Source organism: Aphelocoma coerulescens, chromosome 25, assembly GCF_041296385.1.
Source record: "Aphelocoma coerulescens isolate FSJ_1873_10779 chromosome 25, UR_Acoe_1.0, whole genome shotgun sequence".
NCBI lineage: Eukaryota > Metazoa > Chordata > Aves > Passeriformes > Corvidae > Aphelocoma > Aphelocoma coerulescens.
Genome location: NC_091038.1, coordinates 3449792 through 3467874, shown reverse-complemented (window position 1 = coordinate 3467874; position 18083 = coordinate 3449792). Strand labels below are relative to the sequence as shown.

At 48.5% G+C, this 18083-nt stretch overlaps 1 protein-coding gene across 2 annotated transcripts in view; it reads left to right on the top strand.

The window, feature by feature from the left end:
* The window catches only part of SMG5 (SMG5 nonsense mediated mRNA decay factor), a 31089-nt gene that overhangs the window by 1597 nt on the left and 11409 nt on the right, over positions 1–18083 (top strand). Inside the window, exons 2-12 of one of the 2 annotated variants that reach the window (XM_068995090.1) lie at positions 4721–4819; positions 5431–5512; positions 6169–6325; positions 9257–9346; positions 10648–10737; positions 11626–11704; positions 12283–12408; positions 12860–12928; positions 14798–15006; positions 15139–15276; positions 16353–17054. In XM_068995090.1, the coding sequence (XP_068851191.1) occupies positions 4721–4819; positions 5431–5512; positions 6169–6325; positions 9257–9346; positions 10648–10737; positions 11626–11704; positions 12283–12408; positions 12860–12928; positions 14798–15006; positions 15139–15276; positions 16353–17054 (1841 nt within the window). Of the gene's footprint in view, positions 1–4720; positions 4820–5430; positions 5555–6168; positions 6326–9256; positions 9347–10647; positions 10738–11625; positions 11705–12282; positions 12409–12859; positions 12929–14797; positions 15007–15138; positions 15277–16352; positions 17055–18083 lie in introns of both variants that reach the window. The other variant, XM_068995089.1, reaches the window with a different exon arrangement.

The window sequence follows — 18083 nt, the reverse complement described above, 5'->3', positions numbered from 1 at the left end:
TAGTACCACAGATCCACAGGAGTTCCAGCAGCAACTCTGGGTCTCAAAGATGAGCAAAGTGATGGAGACAAGAGACAAATTTTACATGGGGGTTCATTTCTTTCTGTCTTGGTGACATTGACTGTGTCCTTTCACCTCATGGGACCTCACTGCCCTCCTCTACAGCAGGGCAAGGCTTTGCCTCCTGTTGGGGCCACTGGCAGGATCTGTGCCCAGGAATCCCCACCAGTAACTGCAGGTTTGGGTGGTGGTTATTTCTGTTTCCACAATGTGCTCAGTGCAAGCATGTTCCTGCACTGTGGAGGTTCAGTGGGTTGCTTTTCTTGGTGCAAAGTCAGAAGTGAGACCCAGCGGCTCGATGTGCTGGAGGTATGGGCTGCCTGGAGCACCTCGGGCACCTCTGTGTCTGCTGCCACGCTGAGACACCTGCAGTGATCTCAACCATATCAGCTGGAGGCTGAGCTGGAGCAGTAGACTGCTGTGCCTGCCACCTCCCAAGGAGTGCTGGACAGGGCCAGAGAGGATGTACAGGATGTTTGTGCTTCTGCCTGCAAAACAGAACATGTTTTGTTGAAACCATCCTTGTTATGGTTCAAGACCTGTTCTGCTTTGCGTTCCTGGTGCTGCTCAGCTCATCTGACAAGTGGAACCTCACGTTCTGCTGCAGCCGGCAGGAGAACGTCCTGTGGCCAGATGAGGGATTGTCATCCAGGCAAGGGAGGGGTTGTTTTCTGTTTGAATTTTTATAGCAGAATAAGGCATGCAGTTGCTCTAGAGCGTTTTTACAGCAGAAGAAGAACCACCCCCCTCCTGCAGGGACAGCTCTTCTTTAGCTGGGAGGAAGCATTGTGATTTTAGCGCAGGATTTATAGTACCTGCAGTGGCCACAGATTTCCATCTCTCTAGCTGACAGTTCCCACCTTAACGGTCTCCTGTCACTTCTTTTCTGTTTCAGCCTGAAGTGGGGTTGCGTGAAGTGGGAGTTTCCTGCCCTCCAAGCAGCCTGTTGTGTGGTGACTGTGGTCTCTGGGAACTCATGACTATTGCACTAAGTGGCGCCTTTGAGTCACAGATGCGTGAATGTCACAGTCCCAGCTCTAAACTGTGATCCCATGCTATCAGCGTTGTGTCAGCTTGTGGGAGTTGAGCTCAGGTCTCCAAGGTCCTTGGCAGCATGTTGGCTGTTGGAGTGTCCTTTTAGAGATGCGGGTGCCCATCGCTGCTCATAGGGTACTCTTTGATCTTTTCCAAGTCTTCCTAGATTGATAGTTCCCAGGTTTCACCTTGGAATGTGGCAACTGCATTATCCTGGGTCCACTTTTACAATGCGTGTTGTAGCATAAGGTGACCAGGTTTATTTTATAGGTTTCTGGGTAACCATTAGCTTGTGGACTCAGCGTTGCTGTTCCTGTGTGGAGCCTGTTCCAGACAGTATGATTTGTGGACTGACACATGCCAGAGCAGAGATGAATGACTGCAGGTCTTTTCTCTGAGGAATGTCTTACTCCTCAGACACTGTGGCTCTTAGTGATGTACTAAATAAAGAAACAGAGGGGACAAATAATTCTCCCTGCTGTCCTGCTCCATCCCAGACTGTTAATGGCACAGAGGAAAGGGGGCAGATCAGTGTCTATGGCTCGAGAGGACTTGGTATTGGCCTGTTTCCACCCTGCTTGGCACCATGTGCTGTACTTGTTCTTTTAATAGACTGGCATCTGATGTGCCTCCTTTGTGGCTCTGATGCGCTGTCTGAAAGCAATGTTTAAGCACAGCAGGTAGAAAAATGGGTCCTGGGACAGGATTTGTCCTCTTAATTGCTAGGTAAAGTTCAACCTGTGGTCTCAGGCCAGTCAGGGTATAGATGCTAAAGTGCATTTCCATCAGTGCATGGTCCACAGCACCTGTCTCGGTGTTTCCCAACGTTTCTGGAGTGAGGCTGGCTCCTGTCCCTTTTGTCCTCACCGAGTCCTCTTTCCTCAGCACCGCAGATGCGGGATCCTGGCAGGGCCAGCTGTCACAGATTCTGCTTTACTGCTCCCTCTTTCTCTTCCAGCAGCACCATGGGACCTGTATGGACAAGGTGATGTTCAGCTGGGGCCTCCTTTAGGGCTCACGAACCACATCCCAGTGTGTCAACCTTGCTGCTCTCCAGTCATGATATCTGTTTCTTTACAAACCCTGAAAGAACAGCAGAAACACCGAGTGTGTGCATGTGCCCATCCAGGGCTGTTGTAGAAAATTAGGTTGTATGGCAGATGCCCTCTGGGCCACCTTGAGGGGAAAGTAAAATACCTTCCAGTGTCCTTGCTCAACCTGTCCCTAGAAGGAAACTTTTCCATACTTCTTGTTTGGCAGGCCACTGGGATCATTTCCCACACTGGATGTCATGGACACGTGCACTTGTATTGGACACGCACAGCTGAGATTCAGTGCTCACCGAATGTTATTTTACAGCTGCTTTACTGCCTATGTCAGGAATCAACAATTGTAGTTTAGGATAGTTCTCTCTGGGAATCAATGGTAATGAACCTGCAGTTCCCCTTTCCTCTGGTCACCCTTTGCACAGGAAGCCAGTCAGCTCCTGGTGTGCTGAGGGAGGGACTTTGAGAGCCACAGCTAGGACAGCAGTGCCAGCTTACAGTAAGGAGATGTGCACTGCCTTTGCTTTGTGGGGTTCTGTTGTGGGGAAACTAAACCGGGGGGCTTGTTGGAATGTCCCAACCCCAAAATGAGCTTGGCTGGATGCTGCAAACTCAGTGCCTGTTACCTGTAAAATGTATTTTACTTGCTTCTTTCCTTGCTGGGAGGGCACGCAGCTGTCAGAGTTTGCAAATGCCCTTCAGGCTATATGAGAAAGAGGGCAGTGAGCAGGAGGGACTGGATGTCAAGGATGTAACAGGATTTTTTGTGTGATTCTTACTATCTCCTTGGTCGTCTTCATGATTATTCTGGAAGAAGTTGGTTCAAGTCTATGGTTTTTTGCTCTTCCAGCGTGTTGCATGAGATGCTTCTGTTCCCCATGCTTCCCTTCTCCTGTCAATTTCTGTGGTTACTGGAAACAAGTGAGATTTCCTTACCTTGAGTGAGAGGCTTTCTGTGGCACAGCAGGAGATGGGACATTTTCTTTGTGAGCTCCGGAATGTCCTGGGGATTTTTTCAGGGAGGTTCCTTTGGGTGTAGTGATTTTGTGAAGAGAGATTGGCCTCACCGGGAAGATGCTGGCATAGGAAACGTCGGTTACTTTGCAGTAATATCTTTAGTTTTCAAGGAAGTCGTGGTGGTTTCAGCCTCCCAGAACGTGGGCTTCCAGGCTTTGGTTTGGGAGTGCCCTGTGCTCCATTTGCCACCATCAGTGCAGAAGTAGCAGGCTTGGTCACTGTGGGGTGCTGTGAGCGTGATGGGGGAGTTCCCGATCTGCAGGTGATGGAGATTTCGGGAGGGGGAGCAGACTGGCTGCAGCACCTCACTGCTCTGCTTGGTGGGAATTTGCTCTGGTCCTGCCTTTTGTGTTTGCAGCGCATTGTGATTGTCTTCAGCTCCTTGCTCCAGCAGCTCTTGGGTGCAGCAGGCTCAGCAGCCACGGTGGGACAGGTATTGGAGCAAACGAGGAATGACAATGGGTGCAGTAGACTTGAAGCTGAGGGGGAGACCAAGGACCACTGGGGTTTGGTAGCTGGTGGCTTGGGAGATGTACTGCTTAAAGGAGAGCTGGGAAAGTTAACTTCAGGAGTGGGTTTGGTGACCTTGGATACAGGCGGAGCAAAGGCGGAGGCTGGAGGTGACCTCTTGTGTAGGAGGGGTTGATGGTTGATTGTGCTTTATTGAGCTGTCCCCGAGGTATTGATGAGGTTCAGCACTAATGGTGCTGAAAGTCCCTGGGTTTATTTCACTGCAGCATTCAGAATTGTGGTGTGATTTGTTCACAGCTACAAAGTTTTGAGTGCTTGAGATTTACACATGGCGTGGGATTTTTCCTCCAGCAGGAGGGTCTTGGGCAATGATTCACCAAAGTACTTTTTTGCATGGCTCAGAGGTTTAGAGGTCGCTCACTCTGTCTTTGGCTGGCTTTCAGGGGAGAAAACCTTGGAACAGATTTCCTCTTTTATGCTGGGTTTGAATATCTGTTATCTGTCACTGAGAGAACTTTAAGGGGTTTAACCAGTGAATCCCTGTAGTGAAGATGGGGAAATTTTGGCAAATGAGAGACTTGTGTTGCCTTCTTTCGTAGGCAGGTTGGTAAGGAAACAGGAATTGGTGGAGGTTTGATTCTTACACCATTAAAACTTACCCCAGCAAAACAGTAGTTATTAGAATTCAATCAATTTTTTTAATCACAGCGTTTAAGACATTTAAATTAATTTGAGTGTAGGTATGGCAGGTTTAATTACTGAGGTTGCTAACATGGCCAGAGACATTTCTGATTTTGCAACTGTAGAAATAATTGACATATGTGATCAGGCAGGCAGCAGTAAGTGGTGATTAAACCACTGTTCTGCAGCAAAATGCCTATAATGTGTGTAACTCTGCTTTTTTCTGCTTTCCATAACCTTCTTCAAATAGAGTGCAAAAAGGAGATCAGTAACTGGGGTGTAGTGGTACAGGGCAGTGGGCTGACAGTGGAACTAAATAGGCCAGTGGGGTTCTTTGCAGACACCTCTGATCTGCAGTGATCCCAGATGACCTGCTGTCCTGAAACTCTTGGTTCTGTGTTCTCATGCAGGGCAGTGGTTGAGGCCGTGCACCGGCTGGATCTCATCCTTGGCAATAAGGCAGCTTATCAGGACGTGTTCAAGCCAGAGAACATCAGCTTGAGGAACAAGTAAGTTGGGCAGTGTGCTTGTATTTTGTATTTGACTGGGGAAAATCTGTGTGAAGCAACACATGGAGCTGTTGAATCTGCAGTTTTAATGCTTATTTGGTTTGTAGTGTGCCTGTTGACCTGGGATCCTTCCAGGTTTTGGAAGCAGAGGTTGGATTTCAGACCTGTATTTGAGCAGCACAGTCCATGGCTGGAGGCTTTCCTGGGTGTCATTGATACAAATAAATTGTCTTTGTGTTGGCCAATTCCTTCCTTGTAATAAAAACTGTGGGGCAGAAATTTCTTACACGTGTGTAAAATCTTCTATCACTTTTAGGGGTTGCTGAGCAAGGAGGATTATTCTTAATCATTTTTTGAGCTGTCAAGCCAATTCTTGTCATTACTGCACTTCAGGAAGACACTGATGGCCAGCTGAGTCCGGAGGGCACTGGTTTTTAAGTATATGGCTTTTCCAGGTGCTCTTGTGTGGGAGTGATCCGGGCTGTACCATCACCAGATGGCCTGGCTGACCCATTGTAGTGGATTGGGGTTTTCCTCTTCTGTGCCTCTATAGTGGCAGCTGTGTTTGAGGCTGCAGCAGCTCACTGAGAATGCTCTGCTCTCTGTCCCAGGCTGCGGGAGCTGTGTGTGAAGCTGATGTTCCTGCATCCAGTGGATTATGGAAGAAAAGCAGAAGAACTGCTCTGGAGAAAGGTTTACTATGAAGTTATTCAGCTCATTAAAACAAATAAAAAGGCAGGTATCTATGGCTCTGGCATGAGAAGGTCTCTGGCTGTGCAGTGGATGAGGTGAAGTTTACAGCTTCATTTGCTTGGAGAAGCTGTGATCTGAGCCCAGGGTGGGAAGCTGGGCACTCTCAAATTCCTATGGAGCTGTCCTATGTCTTTGTCTGGCAGTAGGCAGGTAAGCACTAACATGCTGTTAAGAGACCTGCCATTGCAGAAGGCATTTCAACAGAATTTGCTTATTTTTCATGTTCCCCTCTTCATAAGATAGATCTCTCCAGGTAGAGCGATATTTTTAAGAGGCTTTGTCAGTGCTAATTTGTCAGAGCTAATTGCTCTCTGATGCTATGAGCCCTGCTGGCTTTCCAGGGGTCTGCGTGCATTTAAGGTGCTCTAACTGGATACTTTGATTTTATTTATTTGTTTTTGCAAGTATTCCTCCCCGATGTTGACCCTTAGTAAATACCACTAGAGGGAACACTGTTGAGCAGGAGCAGGTACAGAGCTGTGCAAAACCAGTTACAGCTGAGCTACCACTGTCTTGCTTCACTCTCAGTGCAGCTTGGGTGCCCAGCCTAAACCGCGCTCCGGACTGCATTAACGTGCTCCTTCTCCTTCTCGCAGCACATCCACAGCCGCAGCACCCTGGAGTGCGCCTACCGGACTCACTTGGTGGCTGGCATAGGATTTTACCAGCATCTTCTGCTCTACATCCAGTCTCATTATCAGCTGGAGTTGCAGTGCTGCATCGACTGGACACATGTGACAGACCCTCTCATAGGTTTGTGCTCAAGGTGTTTGGCTCATGGGCAAGGCTGAATCCCACATAGGTGACATCCCCTTGCAGTAATCCATCTTTGTTTCAGCGTTCAAAGGAATTATTTTTCCCCTGATTAGCAAGGTCTCTGTTTAGAAAAGACTGTCCTGCTCTCTTTTCCATGGCACTTTTTTTTAATATATAATACTAAATTAGGGAAGAAAGAAGGGTTTCTAACAGGAAGAAAAGAGTGTGAGAAAATTCTTTAGTAAAATTGTCTGGTGATGGCAGATTTTTATGGAAAATTGAAGAGCATTGCTGGCTGTATAGAATGTTGTTAAAAGCTTAGTTAAAGCAGACAATCAGGGGAATAGATTCTTGAAATCAACAGATTTCTGTCAGTACATCCTATTCAATAGATGTAAGACACTGTTCCTCCTCTTGGTGCCTCTTCTGTCTGTGCTCTCTTCACTGTGTGGCTTTGAAACAGCTATTGAATCTTGGACTGAGACCACAGGAAGGCCCTGTAGCTCTCGTTAGCTGGCCCATGTGACCTCTGCGTGCCCTTAGGTGCAGGAAAGTCTGAGGTATTGTACCTGTTAGGGGAGGAAGAATAAGAGTATGTACAGTCCTGAAACAGCCCAAGACTGCCTGTGCATTCACATCCTCTATTATCTTGTAATGGTCTGTTCTCATTTGCCTAGGGTTGTACTCAGTGGCCTCAGGGTACGTGTTTCTATTCTGGGGGGTTTCCAGGTGAGAAATGAAGCCTCTGTTTTGTGAACGGTATTAGCAAGGGTTTAACTGATGTGCTTAAAGCTGGCAGGGGGCAGGATGGCAGCACCTGGCTAAGGGAAGTTAGTGTGCCTTTAGCAAAAGAAGGTTTTACTTGCTGGGATCCTACTCTTGGTTCTGGGAGATGATGGCATCACTCTTGACTTCAAAGTGTTGGTTTAAAAGGCTGATGTTCTTGGCAACTGTTGCTTTTGGGAATGTATCTCAGTACTGCAGAATTAATAAATCCTCAGTATGCATGTTCCAGGTGGGTTTATACCCTGAGGGGTGATTGCATATGAAAGGCTCCCCTTGTTCAGGTTTCTTGGTGTGTTTGGGCTCTTCAATTAGAAGGATGCTGCAGGTGAGCACGTTACTGGAGAGCAGAGATGTAACTTTTGCCTATCCAGAAAAGATGGATCTGAAAGGATCCCATATAAACCACGGATTGGGGTGGGCACAGCTTGATGGGTATATGGATGGGAGCGAGAGAAGTCAGAGCCAAAAAGGGAGCCCGAGTCCAGCGGTGTGTGTGGACACCTATTTAAGGCTGTGTATTTGTACAATGTGACTTGTACAACGCCTGTTGGGAGGTGGGAACAGCTCCGTACTGGTCACTGCAGCCTCCAGATTTCACGTCTACCCTTTTAGCCTCAGCCAGAAGGGAAGCAGAGTGCAGACTGGATTGGTCTTCAAAATCTTCTTTGGGACTCCTGCTTGAGGGAACTTTCTCCTCTAGAAGGTGTGAGTCCTTGGCAGCAGGAAGACTGAAGCCAGCCTGAATCTGTGACGCTGGGGACCCAGCAGCAGCGGGTGCTCTCCGGAGGGGAAGGGCAGATGCAGCAGCCTTTGCCTCCTGATCTCTGGCTGAACTGTGGCCCTGCTGGCTGAGGGGGAGGTGGGATGTGCTCTTTACAGGAACTCAGTCATGTTTGAGGACTTTGGTTAGTTCAGAGCAGCTGGCTACAGTCCTCCTCTGTTGCTTTTGACACTTTCCACTGCCTGAGCAGCTCTTTTTTTATAAGTTTAGTATAGAATGGACAAGACTATTTCAGTTGGAAGGGACCTATGATTGTCCAGTCCAACTGCCTGAACAACTCAGGGCTGACCAGGAGTTAAAACATATTGTCAAGGGCATATTCCAAATGCCTCTTAAACACTGACAGGTCTGGGGCATTGACCAGCTTTCTAGGAAATCCATTCCAGGGTGTGACCACCCTCTGGTAAAGAGAGGCTTCCTCATCTCCAATATAGACCTCCTTTGATGCATCTTTGAACCATTTCCATGTGCCCCTATCACTGGATGCCAAAGAGAAGAGACTGGCACCTTCCCCTCCTCAGGAAGCTGCAGAGAGCAATGAGGTATCCCTCAGCCTCCTCTTCTCCAACTTAGACAAGCCTGAAGTCTGTGGCCTCTCTTCCCAGGTTGTGCCTTCCAGCCCTGTCACCAGCTCGGTTGCCCTTCTGAACCCACTGCAAAGGCACTGTTTTCCAGAGGCAGTTCTCCCTAACTGACTCCAGCTGTCCTGCCTACAGCACAGATTTCTGTCCTAGTTTTGCTTAACTTACCTTCTTCCCTTTTCGGTTGGTCAGATGAGTCTGCATCTTGGTCCTGAGACAATGAGTCTGTTTCCATCTTGAGTGTTGGAGAGGGTCTGTCCCCGTTGTGTGCTGCTGCCCAGTGCCAGTGCTCAGAGTTTGTTCTGGTTTCCAGGGATGTGTGCCTGCTTCCATCCAAAGGCCTCATTAGCCATGCTGATGAAACCAGCCTTATTACTTGTGTTCAGTGCTAATGTGAGCACTCGATCACACAGACAGGAATTGGCCTTTGTCCTCTCATCTGAGGGCAGATGGATCCAGGTCTCTGTGGCAGACCTTGTAGACACGGTGACAGTCATTTATTTCAGTGACTGTTGGTGGTGCAATGACACGCACTGTCCCCATCACCAGGGAGTCCAAGGGGAGCCAGTGAACAGCAGAGTCTCTAAGTATTTTTCTGCATTTATTTTCCACATTTTGACAAGAGTGACCCAGTGCTGCTCTACAAGATGGCACAGCCAGCAGTGGGGTCTGACTGTGCGGGATTTGATTTGGGTGTCTTGGGCAGTGGCATGGGCAGCTTCTGTGTCTTCCCAACAGCCTCCACCCAGTGCTCTTAAGTGATTCTGTGTTTGCTCGTAGGCTGCAAGAAACCCGTGTCTGCATCAGAGAAGGAGATGGAGTGGGCACAGATGGCGTGTCACCGATGTCTGGTTTATCTGGGAGATCTAGGTAAGGACAGCATTGCCTCTCAGGGCAGCCTTTAAAATGGGAAAAAGATGGTGCTTGTGCCATGTGAGGCTGTTGCTGTTGGGCACCAGCCAAGGTTACTTGCAGATTCTGTTTCCCTCTGACATCTTTGTCACAGACTGGGATAAGCTGAAATCCTCGTGGCTGAACTGCTACAAGTTGCAGGAGCTTTGTATTTGGGCAGGTGGATGAGGAGTTTGCTGCTGATAAGCAGCTGTAGCCATGGCTGTGAAAGAGTGAAAGCCTTTGCTTTTATTTATGTTGTTTTGACAGTGTGAAGGATCAAAGAGAGTTCAGTTCAGATTGCATAGCTGTGACTTGCCTTACAAAGCCACTGCCATCAGCACCGTGGGACTGAAAATCAGATTTAGGCAATATTGTGCATCAGTCCAGAGTTTTGCCACTGCAAAGCCCCAGGTTCTTTGTCATTATGCTTGGCTGTGTGTCATCCTTTTTATAAGCAGGCATGACTGTCCCACAGTCACGACCTCCTGAAGTGTGTGGAAAGTGTGTCAGCTTCTTGATTGTGAACATGTGGGAGTAAAGGCAGGGAGAAAACGTGGCTGTGTGGAGAGCAGCTCTTGGAAGTGCGGCGCAGGTACAAGTGTCTGATGCTGCAGCCTCCAAGCTGGTGAAAGCTGTTTGGTATTAGTGTTGCATATGAATCAGCCTAAAAATGGCATTGCAAATAAATGTCTTGTGGGGGTGGTAGGAATGACTTACCTGAGTGGTGGGAGAGAAGTGTGCTCACCTTTTCACAGTGCTGTCACCTAAGGTTTCCAAAATGCCTATGTTTGTCAAAAAAAAAAAAAAAAAAAGTGACAATAAATGAATAAAGTCCAGTCTAGACACAGTCAGGTACTTTATTAAATCAGCTGACTTGATTTAGGCTTCACACCCTGCTGTAATAGAATATAGTCTGAGGTACAGGAAAATGGAGCACAGCTCTGAGTTACTTCAGGATGGATGAATCAGCACTTAACACATGGATCAGAAGAACATCTTCCTTTTGTTCATGTGATGCTGCAAGTGTGGTGGGCTCTGCCCTTGGCTGGAAGGGCAGGAGTTGTGGTGTGTGGTGTGAGCAGGTGAAAGAAAAGTGTTTCATACAGGCCTGTCAAACCCTGTGTGTTGCAGTGTTTGCTAAGAGCAGTTCTTTGGTGGATTTGTTGACTTGGCCAGTATTTCAAGTTTTGTGGTATTTTTAATCTGTAGGGAAACTGCTGCTCTGCAGCAGACGCTGCCTTTGGGTTTCTGATGCATGGTGTGTGGTTTCCTTTCAGCTCGCTATCAGAACGAGCTGGCAGGTGTGGACACCGAGCTGCTGGCTGAGCGATTTTACTATCAAGCCCTTTCTGTTGCACCACAAATTGGTGAGTGACTTACCATGAATTTATAGTTGTTAAAATCATGTTGCTGCAACGTAAAAACAATGTAGTACTACACTGGTTAGGTTTATATCCTGCAGCTGAGAGAGGACTGGTTTTGTCCTCTGGTTAAAGTTGCTTCCTTTGAGAACTTCTCTTGCTGGCAAGCTGAACAGAGGAGTTAAAGCCAGGGTGCTCTTTGCCAGTGACCTCACCGTACTCATCTGAGAACCTCTGATAAGCTCAGACTTCCCTGACTGGTGATGATGTACCTGTGGGCTAAGGGCAGATCCAGCTCTCCATTGCCAGGGGCAGAGCATTATTGGTCACCTTCCCCTTTAACCCTGAAAAAAAAAATCTCATGTGCTGCTTCCTCCTTCAGAAGTGCCTCCTTCTGGGAACACATCGGTACTGGAGTAGAGGGCCTGTCACACCTTAGAGTGTGCGATTCCAGCCACGTGTTCTCTACACGCTGTCTTTGCAGAGTTCTCACTGAACTGTTTGAAAGGCTGTTCCCAAATAAAAGTGGCAAAAGTTTCTGCACCACAGGAGCTGGAACAGAGCTTTCAGATGCTGATGATGTCTGTGTCAAGGAATATGGAGTCAAGGCCACAGCACTGTTAATGCAGAGGAGGAGACATTGTTTGCTCTTCTCTCTTACACAGATAACTGGCACAAGGTGGGGAGGATCTAAAAGCTCTGTAAAATGGAAAACAAACCCTGTATAGTGGAAGGATTGAGTAGTCCAGGTCTTTGTACTGCTGCTTTGCTACTCTTTGTGTCTCCTGGCTTCCCTCCTGTGTGGAAATGTAGTGAAAGGGAAAGGATCTGCTTTCTAGCCAGGGCCACTGGAGAATTCCAAGTGAAATCCATTGCCCCTCTCCTTCCTGACAGGAATGCCCTTCAACCAACTGGGGACGTTGGCAGGGAGCAAATACTACAATGTGGAAGCGACCTACTGCTACTTACGCTGGTGAGTTCCTGTGGATCTGGGTGTCCTGGGCAGGGCAGCCCCACACACTGCTGCTGTGGGTGCCAGATCCTCTTCTTACTTTGAGCTTGGCACTGTTTTCAGCAAATGAATTTTAGAGGAAGGAAAAGAGATGAGTTTGGTTTGCCCTTGAGCAGGGCTGGTGGTAATGAGAGCAAGCCTCGGTCAAACCAAAGCATTGTGCTGGTTACTAATCACCTGTGCAGGGCTGCACCCAGAGGGCTTTGCCCAAGCCCCTTGTGTGAGCTGGAGAGCCAGGCTGGAAGTGGGGTGGAGGTGCTAAGGGAGGCACCCTGTGGTGTGAGCTGGGTGGAATTCCTGGCTTGAAAAGCGCTGATTTGAGAAGATGTGTAAGCAGGGCAGGTGCAAGCTGTGAAGCAGCTGAAGTGCAGTTTGTAGCCATCGGTGGGAGTTAAGTTGCCCAGCACGTTCAGACAGCAGCACTGGGTACCTGTCCTCATGCCTTGATGCCTGAATAACTCACTAGTGAGTTAAAGCCATAAAATGTGAGCAGCATTATGGCAAAGTAACTTTCACCGTGTCCTGTTTTGGTGCTTCAGCATCCAGTCTGAAGTGTCCTTCGAAGGTGCCTATGGGAACCTGAAGCGGCTATATGACAAAGCAGCCAAGATGTATCATCAGCTGAAGAAATGTGAAAGCAGGAAGTTGTCTCCAAGCAAGAAACGGTAAGAAGGGAAAGAAAAGGAGAGGTGCAGGCTGAGAGTTTGCAGTGCCACTAGTGTATCCTCTGGGTTGAGAGTAGTGTCTTTGTGGGATGTGGAGCTGGTAGATGGGCCATTCAGCACGGTGACTGTTCCCAGAATTTTGAGAGCTTCACTCTAGACCCCACTCTTGCTCTCTTGGGTCATAATTTCAGGAGAAAAGCTAAATGCTGGCCAGGTGTAGAGTTTGCATTGAGAGATTTTCTCACTCTCCCCTGGAGTTGGGGACTGTTCATGAGGGTTGGGGCATATTGGTGAAAGTTGGCAGTGTATAAACTGTCTTCTTTCTCTCCAGTTTCATCAGAATGGACTTTTCAGTTGAGACCTGATTTACCTGTTAATAGAGCTCTGTCAGCCCAGCCCATCTCTGTGATGGGGCACCTGCTTTACAGTGTTTTCTCCTCCATCTTTTTAGAGGAAAAGACATTAAGAGGTTGCTGGTGAGCTTCATGTACCTGCAGAGTCTTTTGCAGCCAAAGAGCAGGTAAGGTTACGGTAGATTGTATCTTGTATTGATAACTCATGGTAGCCAGCCCTTGGAATTGGAAGGGATGGTTTCCTGTAGGATAACAGTGCCTGTGCTGAGGCTTTCTGCCAAAAGGCCCAAGACTTTGGACTATCTGTGCATGGAGCATGAAGTAGATTGTGTTTCCAGGGGAGGCTGAAACACTAAAGGGTTAAATACTTTGTGACTTGTCTAAATCAAGCCAGCCTGAGTGAGTGTTGAGCTCCTGAGCCTTGCAGCTGTCTCTGTGCTGTACTGTGCCTTTGGTGTTTGCTTACCCCATGCAGTCATCAGATGCTTTTTCCTGGCAAGCCCTGTATTCAGGCTGATGGGACAGCAAAGACTTGCCATCCACGTGTGTGGGGCTGTTCACTGCACTTGGAAGTCTGTAACCAAACACCTTGTTCACAGAAACACCAAAACCTGGTTGTGTTAGAATAAATGGGAGGCTTTGTACAGCTCTGTGTTTTTGGGATTTTGGATTTTTTTATTAGATTTTCTCTGTCTCTGCTGGGGAGGTTTTCAGGTGATTTTAAATAAACTTCTTACTGCTTGAACAGGTGTTTTAAATGGCTTAGATAACAGGCTGCAGTTAAATTCATCGTGGAATGGTTTAGGTTGGAAGGGACCTTCTGGGGCTCCAGTACTTCCCCAAAGTAGTGTTCACTGTGAAGGTAGATGCAGATGTGAAGTCAGATGAGCTTGCTCAGAGCCTCATCACACTGAGTTTTGACTGGATCCAAGGACAGAAATCCCACACCTTTCTGGTCCCCTTTCCAGTGTTTGACCACCTTCACCACAGAATTTTTTTCTCCTTTCATCTAGTCTCATTTTTCTTTTCTGTAGTGTGTACCCATAATTTCTCTTCCTTTTGCTCTGCACCACTAAGGAGGGTCCTACTCAGTCCTCTGTAATCACATGTTTGGCATCTGGAAACAGAAGACACCCCTCATGCCTTCTGTCCTTCAGGCTGAACAAATTCTTTGCCTCTTCTCATACATCATGTTCTCTGTTCCTCTGCTGGGCTAAGTCCAGTTTGTGAGTGTGTTTTTGTTTGGTGGTTTTTTTTGTCCTGGGGACCCCAAGACCGGATATGGTGCTCCAGATGCCACCTTGTGAGTGCTAAATGGAGAGGGAGAACATGTCCTCAGCCTGCTGGCTCTGCCCTTGCTCATGCAGCCCAGTATGAGATTGGGTTTCCAATCCTGCCTTATACTGAGGTGGAACTACAAGGCTCCTCTAATATCCACTCAACAAGTATTTAGCACATAAGAAATTTGGGAATTCAATTTCCTAAGCACACTTTCCCCTGAAAAGGCTTTGCTGGAAGTTTCACAGGCAGGTCTGTTTTGTAACTAGGAGGCTCCCACAGCCCATTGGATTGATCTCATGGATGCTTCATTTGAAGGACTGAATAGCTGTGGAGGATTTTGGAATATTCTTACAGGGCTGCTGGAGAGAGGTGGGAGGAGGAAAGGCTGAGTCCCATGTGTGTGGCAGTGTAATACTTTTTACTGAGCAGTGCATCTAGAACTTTTGCTCCCTTTAGCATTTAAGTGCCTTGTGTATCTTAATGGCCACTGCTGAGCTCCCAGGGGAAAATTCATCTGGTTTTTGCTGGCCTATCTCTAGGTATTATTTGTCTTTAGCTAGCAGCTTTAAAGAGGAAAACATAATCTGATTAATGTCACTTGCTTCCCGTAGCTGCAGCATATCCCCTGATGCTTCATCCCACCTAGTGCTAAAGGACAGCCTAACTGCCAGTTTTGGTTCAGTTTCTGAGCAGACATGCCACGAGCATGAATCTTAATACTTAATAATTCTTATTTATTTTTCACTCTTTTTAAGCTCTTTGGATTCTGAGCTGACGTCTCTCTGCCAGTCTGTGCTGGAGGATTTCAACCTGTGCTTGTTCTACCTGCCCTCTCCTCCTAACCCAAGCTCAACTAGTGAAGATGAAGAAGAGTATGAGAGTGGCTACTCCTTCCTTCCTGATCTCCTGATCTTTCGCATGGTGATCATCTGCCTTATGAGTGTTCACAGTCTCAAGAGGGCAGGTAACCAGTGCTTTGTTTGGAAATCTTGTGAACACCCAGCAGCACAGCTAGGCTGGAGATGCTGCCTGAACTGGTGTTCATGTTGCAGTAAGTTGCTCACCTCCTCCGTCTCACTGTGCTGTCTGGTTGCAGGTTCCAAGCAGTACAGTGCAGCCATTGCCTTCACACTGGCCCTCTTCTCTCACCTGATAAATCACGTCAATATTCGCCTCCAGGCTGAGCTAGAAGAAGGGGAAAATCCTGTCCCAGCCTTTCAGAGTGATGGCACAGGTAAGAGAACAGAGACAGCAGCACCTGGGTCTCACAGGTTGCCTGCCTATAGTGCTGTATTTCCCCTTTCTCCCCTGGGCATGGGTTTTGTAGTGCAGAGGTATACTGATCTTTCACTGCTGGTCTGGAATCCCCAAAGATGGGTGATGTGCTGAGTTGTCTCCACTTGGATGTTCTTTCTGAGTGTCTGAATCACCACAGGATGGACAGGTTGCTTTCCTTATAAGGAGTTTCCTTTCTGTATCCCTTGGAAGCTCATTCATCATCTGTTTACCCCAGTCTGAGACCTTTGTCTCTGTTTGCTGTTGTTTACTGGTTGCTTTCCTCCTCCACTGAGGAGATGATCTCGGGTAAAACACCTGGGCTGGGGGAGGCTGAAGAGGGCTGAGTGGGGCTGAAGGAGACAGGCCCTCTCAGCATACCTCAGTTCTGCTCAGGCAAGGGTGGCTCTTGAATTGCTGGGGAGAGAAGCAATTAATCCTTATATTAGCATTATAATGATGCAAGCCCATCATTACTGAGCAGAGAATAAAACTGCTAAACCTTTCCCCTGCATACAGTCAATTTGCAATACTTCACTGAATGCAGGGTGAGGGAGTTTCTGGTAAAAGCAACAATGAATGACCCCTCCTCTGCAGGTTCTGAAGCTGTCAGGGTGATCCAGGGCTGCTAGAAAGGTTCCGAGCGTGTTGGTCAAGAAAAGGATTGGGTCAGGTCAGTGTGATTACAGAGCACATGTCCCTGCCCTGCTTGGTGGGTGACTCAGCTCTTTGTAGAAAGTTGGGGAGGAGAGTTAGAATTCAGCTGTGGTTTATGCTGGTTTAGCAGCATGCAGCACTGAGGCTGCCTGGTAACAGAGTAGCCCAGCTCGGGCAGGAGGAGTCTCGGCTTCCCAGGGCTTCCCGGGTGCTTTTAGGAAGTGAGTCTTTCTTCTGGGGTTGCTTATTCTGCAGTGGAAGACACTGATGGAAGTGATGGCTGAAGTTTGCAGCCCTGGTTCCCTGGGCCCAGGGCTGGCAAGCAGCAGCCTGTGGAACATGCTGTGACTTGAACTTATGTTCTCCCTGTAAATGCAGATGACCAGGAGCCACGGGAGCCTGTGAACTCAATTGAGAAGGAAGCTGAAGCTGAGTTGGCCAATCATCAGCCCAGCGAGGAACAGCGGAAGAACGACTGCAAGAAAAGCAAAAAATATTCTCGTCTCTCCTGTCTACGCCGCCGCCGCCACCCCCAGAAGGTGGATGAGAGCGACCTGAGTGAGGGCTTTGACTCTGACTCCAGCCAGGGCTCCATCAAGGGCAGTGATGGCTCAGAGAGTGGTTCAGAGAAGAGTGATGAGGAAGCAGAAGCTGCTTTTGATGTGGAGACAGACTCCGACATGAACAGCCAAGAGTCTCGGTCTGACTTGGAGGACATGGAGGATGAACCGGGTGAGGAGGGAAGCAGCCAAGGCAAAAGTGGGCCCAAAGAGGCCTTAAAAAACTGCGTGGATGGCAGTGGGCTGGGGGACTCCAAGAGCCCAAGCATCTCTAAAATTGAGGCTGTGGATCCAGCAGTCAATGGGCCGGCTTCCCTGAGCACTAGTGATGCAAGCATAGCCAGTAATCTCCAGGCCATGTCCACCCAGCTGTTCCAGACCAAACGGTGCTTTCGCTTGGCTCCCACGTTCAGCAACATCCTCTTGAAACCCAACAGTGAACCACCTGCCTTGAAGGACGGGATAGAGAGCAAGCCATGTGTCAATGGAGATCTGGAGAAGCCCAGCTTGGCAGAGCAAGGTAAGGGCTGTGTTATTGCAATTTTGTGTAGAAAACTGCAAACTATAGCAGTCTGTTTACTAAATTCACCATTTCCCATGGTGCAAGGTCTCCTTTGGCCAGGTTTGGAGGATCAGGTTGCCCAAGTAGTGAGCAGGCCTTGGGTTGGCCATTTCCTGGTGGAGGAGCTTTATTTTTACTGCCCAGCATGTGGGAATATATGCACTGAGCAAAGGAAACACCTGTGGCCAACCAGGGTTGCCAGAACTACTGCTCTGCAGACTAAATGCCGAACAGCTCTGATAATCACAGGCTCGCAGGCTGGTTTGCTTGGAAGGGACTTTAAAGCCCATGTCATTTCATCCCCCTTCCACTAGACTAGGTTGCACCAAACTACATCCAACCTGGCCTTGAACACTTCCAGGGATGGAACAGCCACAGCTTCTCTTGGCAACCTGTGCCAGAGCTTCACCACCCTCACAGAGAACAATTTCTTCCTAATACCACATCTAAATTTACCTTTCTTCAATTTGCCTTCCTCCCTTTGTCTTGAATGGGACCTTGTCAAAGTTCCTCACCAGCTCTCTTGGAGCCCCTTTAGGCAATGGAAGGAGCTCTAAGGTCTCCCTGAAGCCTTTACTTCTCTAAGCTGAAAACCCCCAGCTCTCCCAGCCTGTCTCCAGAGCAGAGAGGCTGCAGCCCCTGGATCATCTCTGTGACCTCCTCTGGACTCACTCCAGCAGCTCCACGTCCTTCCTGTGGTGGGGCCCCAGAGCTGGAGGCAGCTCTGCAGGGGGGTCTCAGCAGAGCAGAGGGGCAGAATCCCCCCCTTCGCATGCTGCCCACGCTGCTGGGGGGGTGCCCAGAACAGTGTTGGCTTTCTGGGCCCCCAGTGCATGTTGCCACGGCATGCTGAGCTTCTTGTTCACCCATTCCCCCTCAATTCTTCCCAGGGCTGCTCTCCACCCATTCTCCCCCAGCCTGTGTTTGTGCTTGGGGTTGCCCCAACACAGGTACAGCATTTCTCCTTGCCCTTGCTATTCCTTCTGG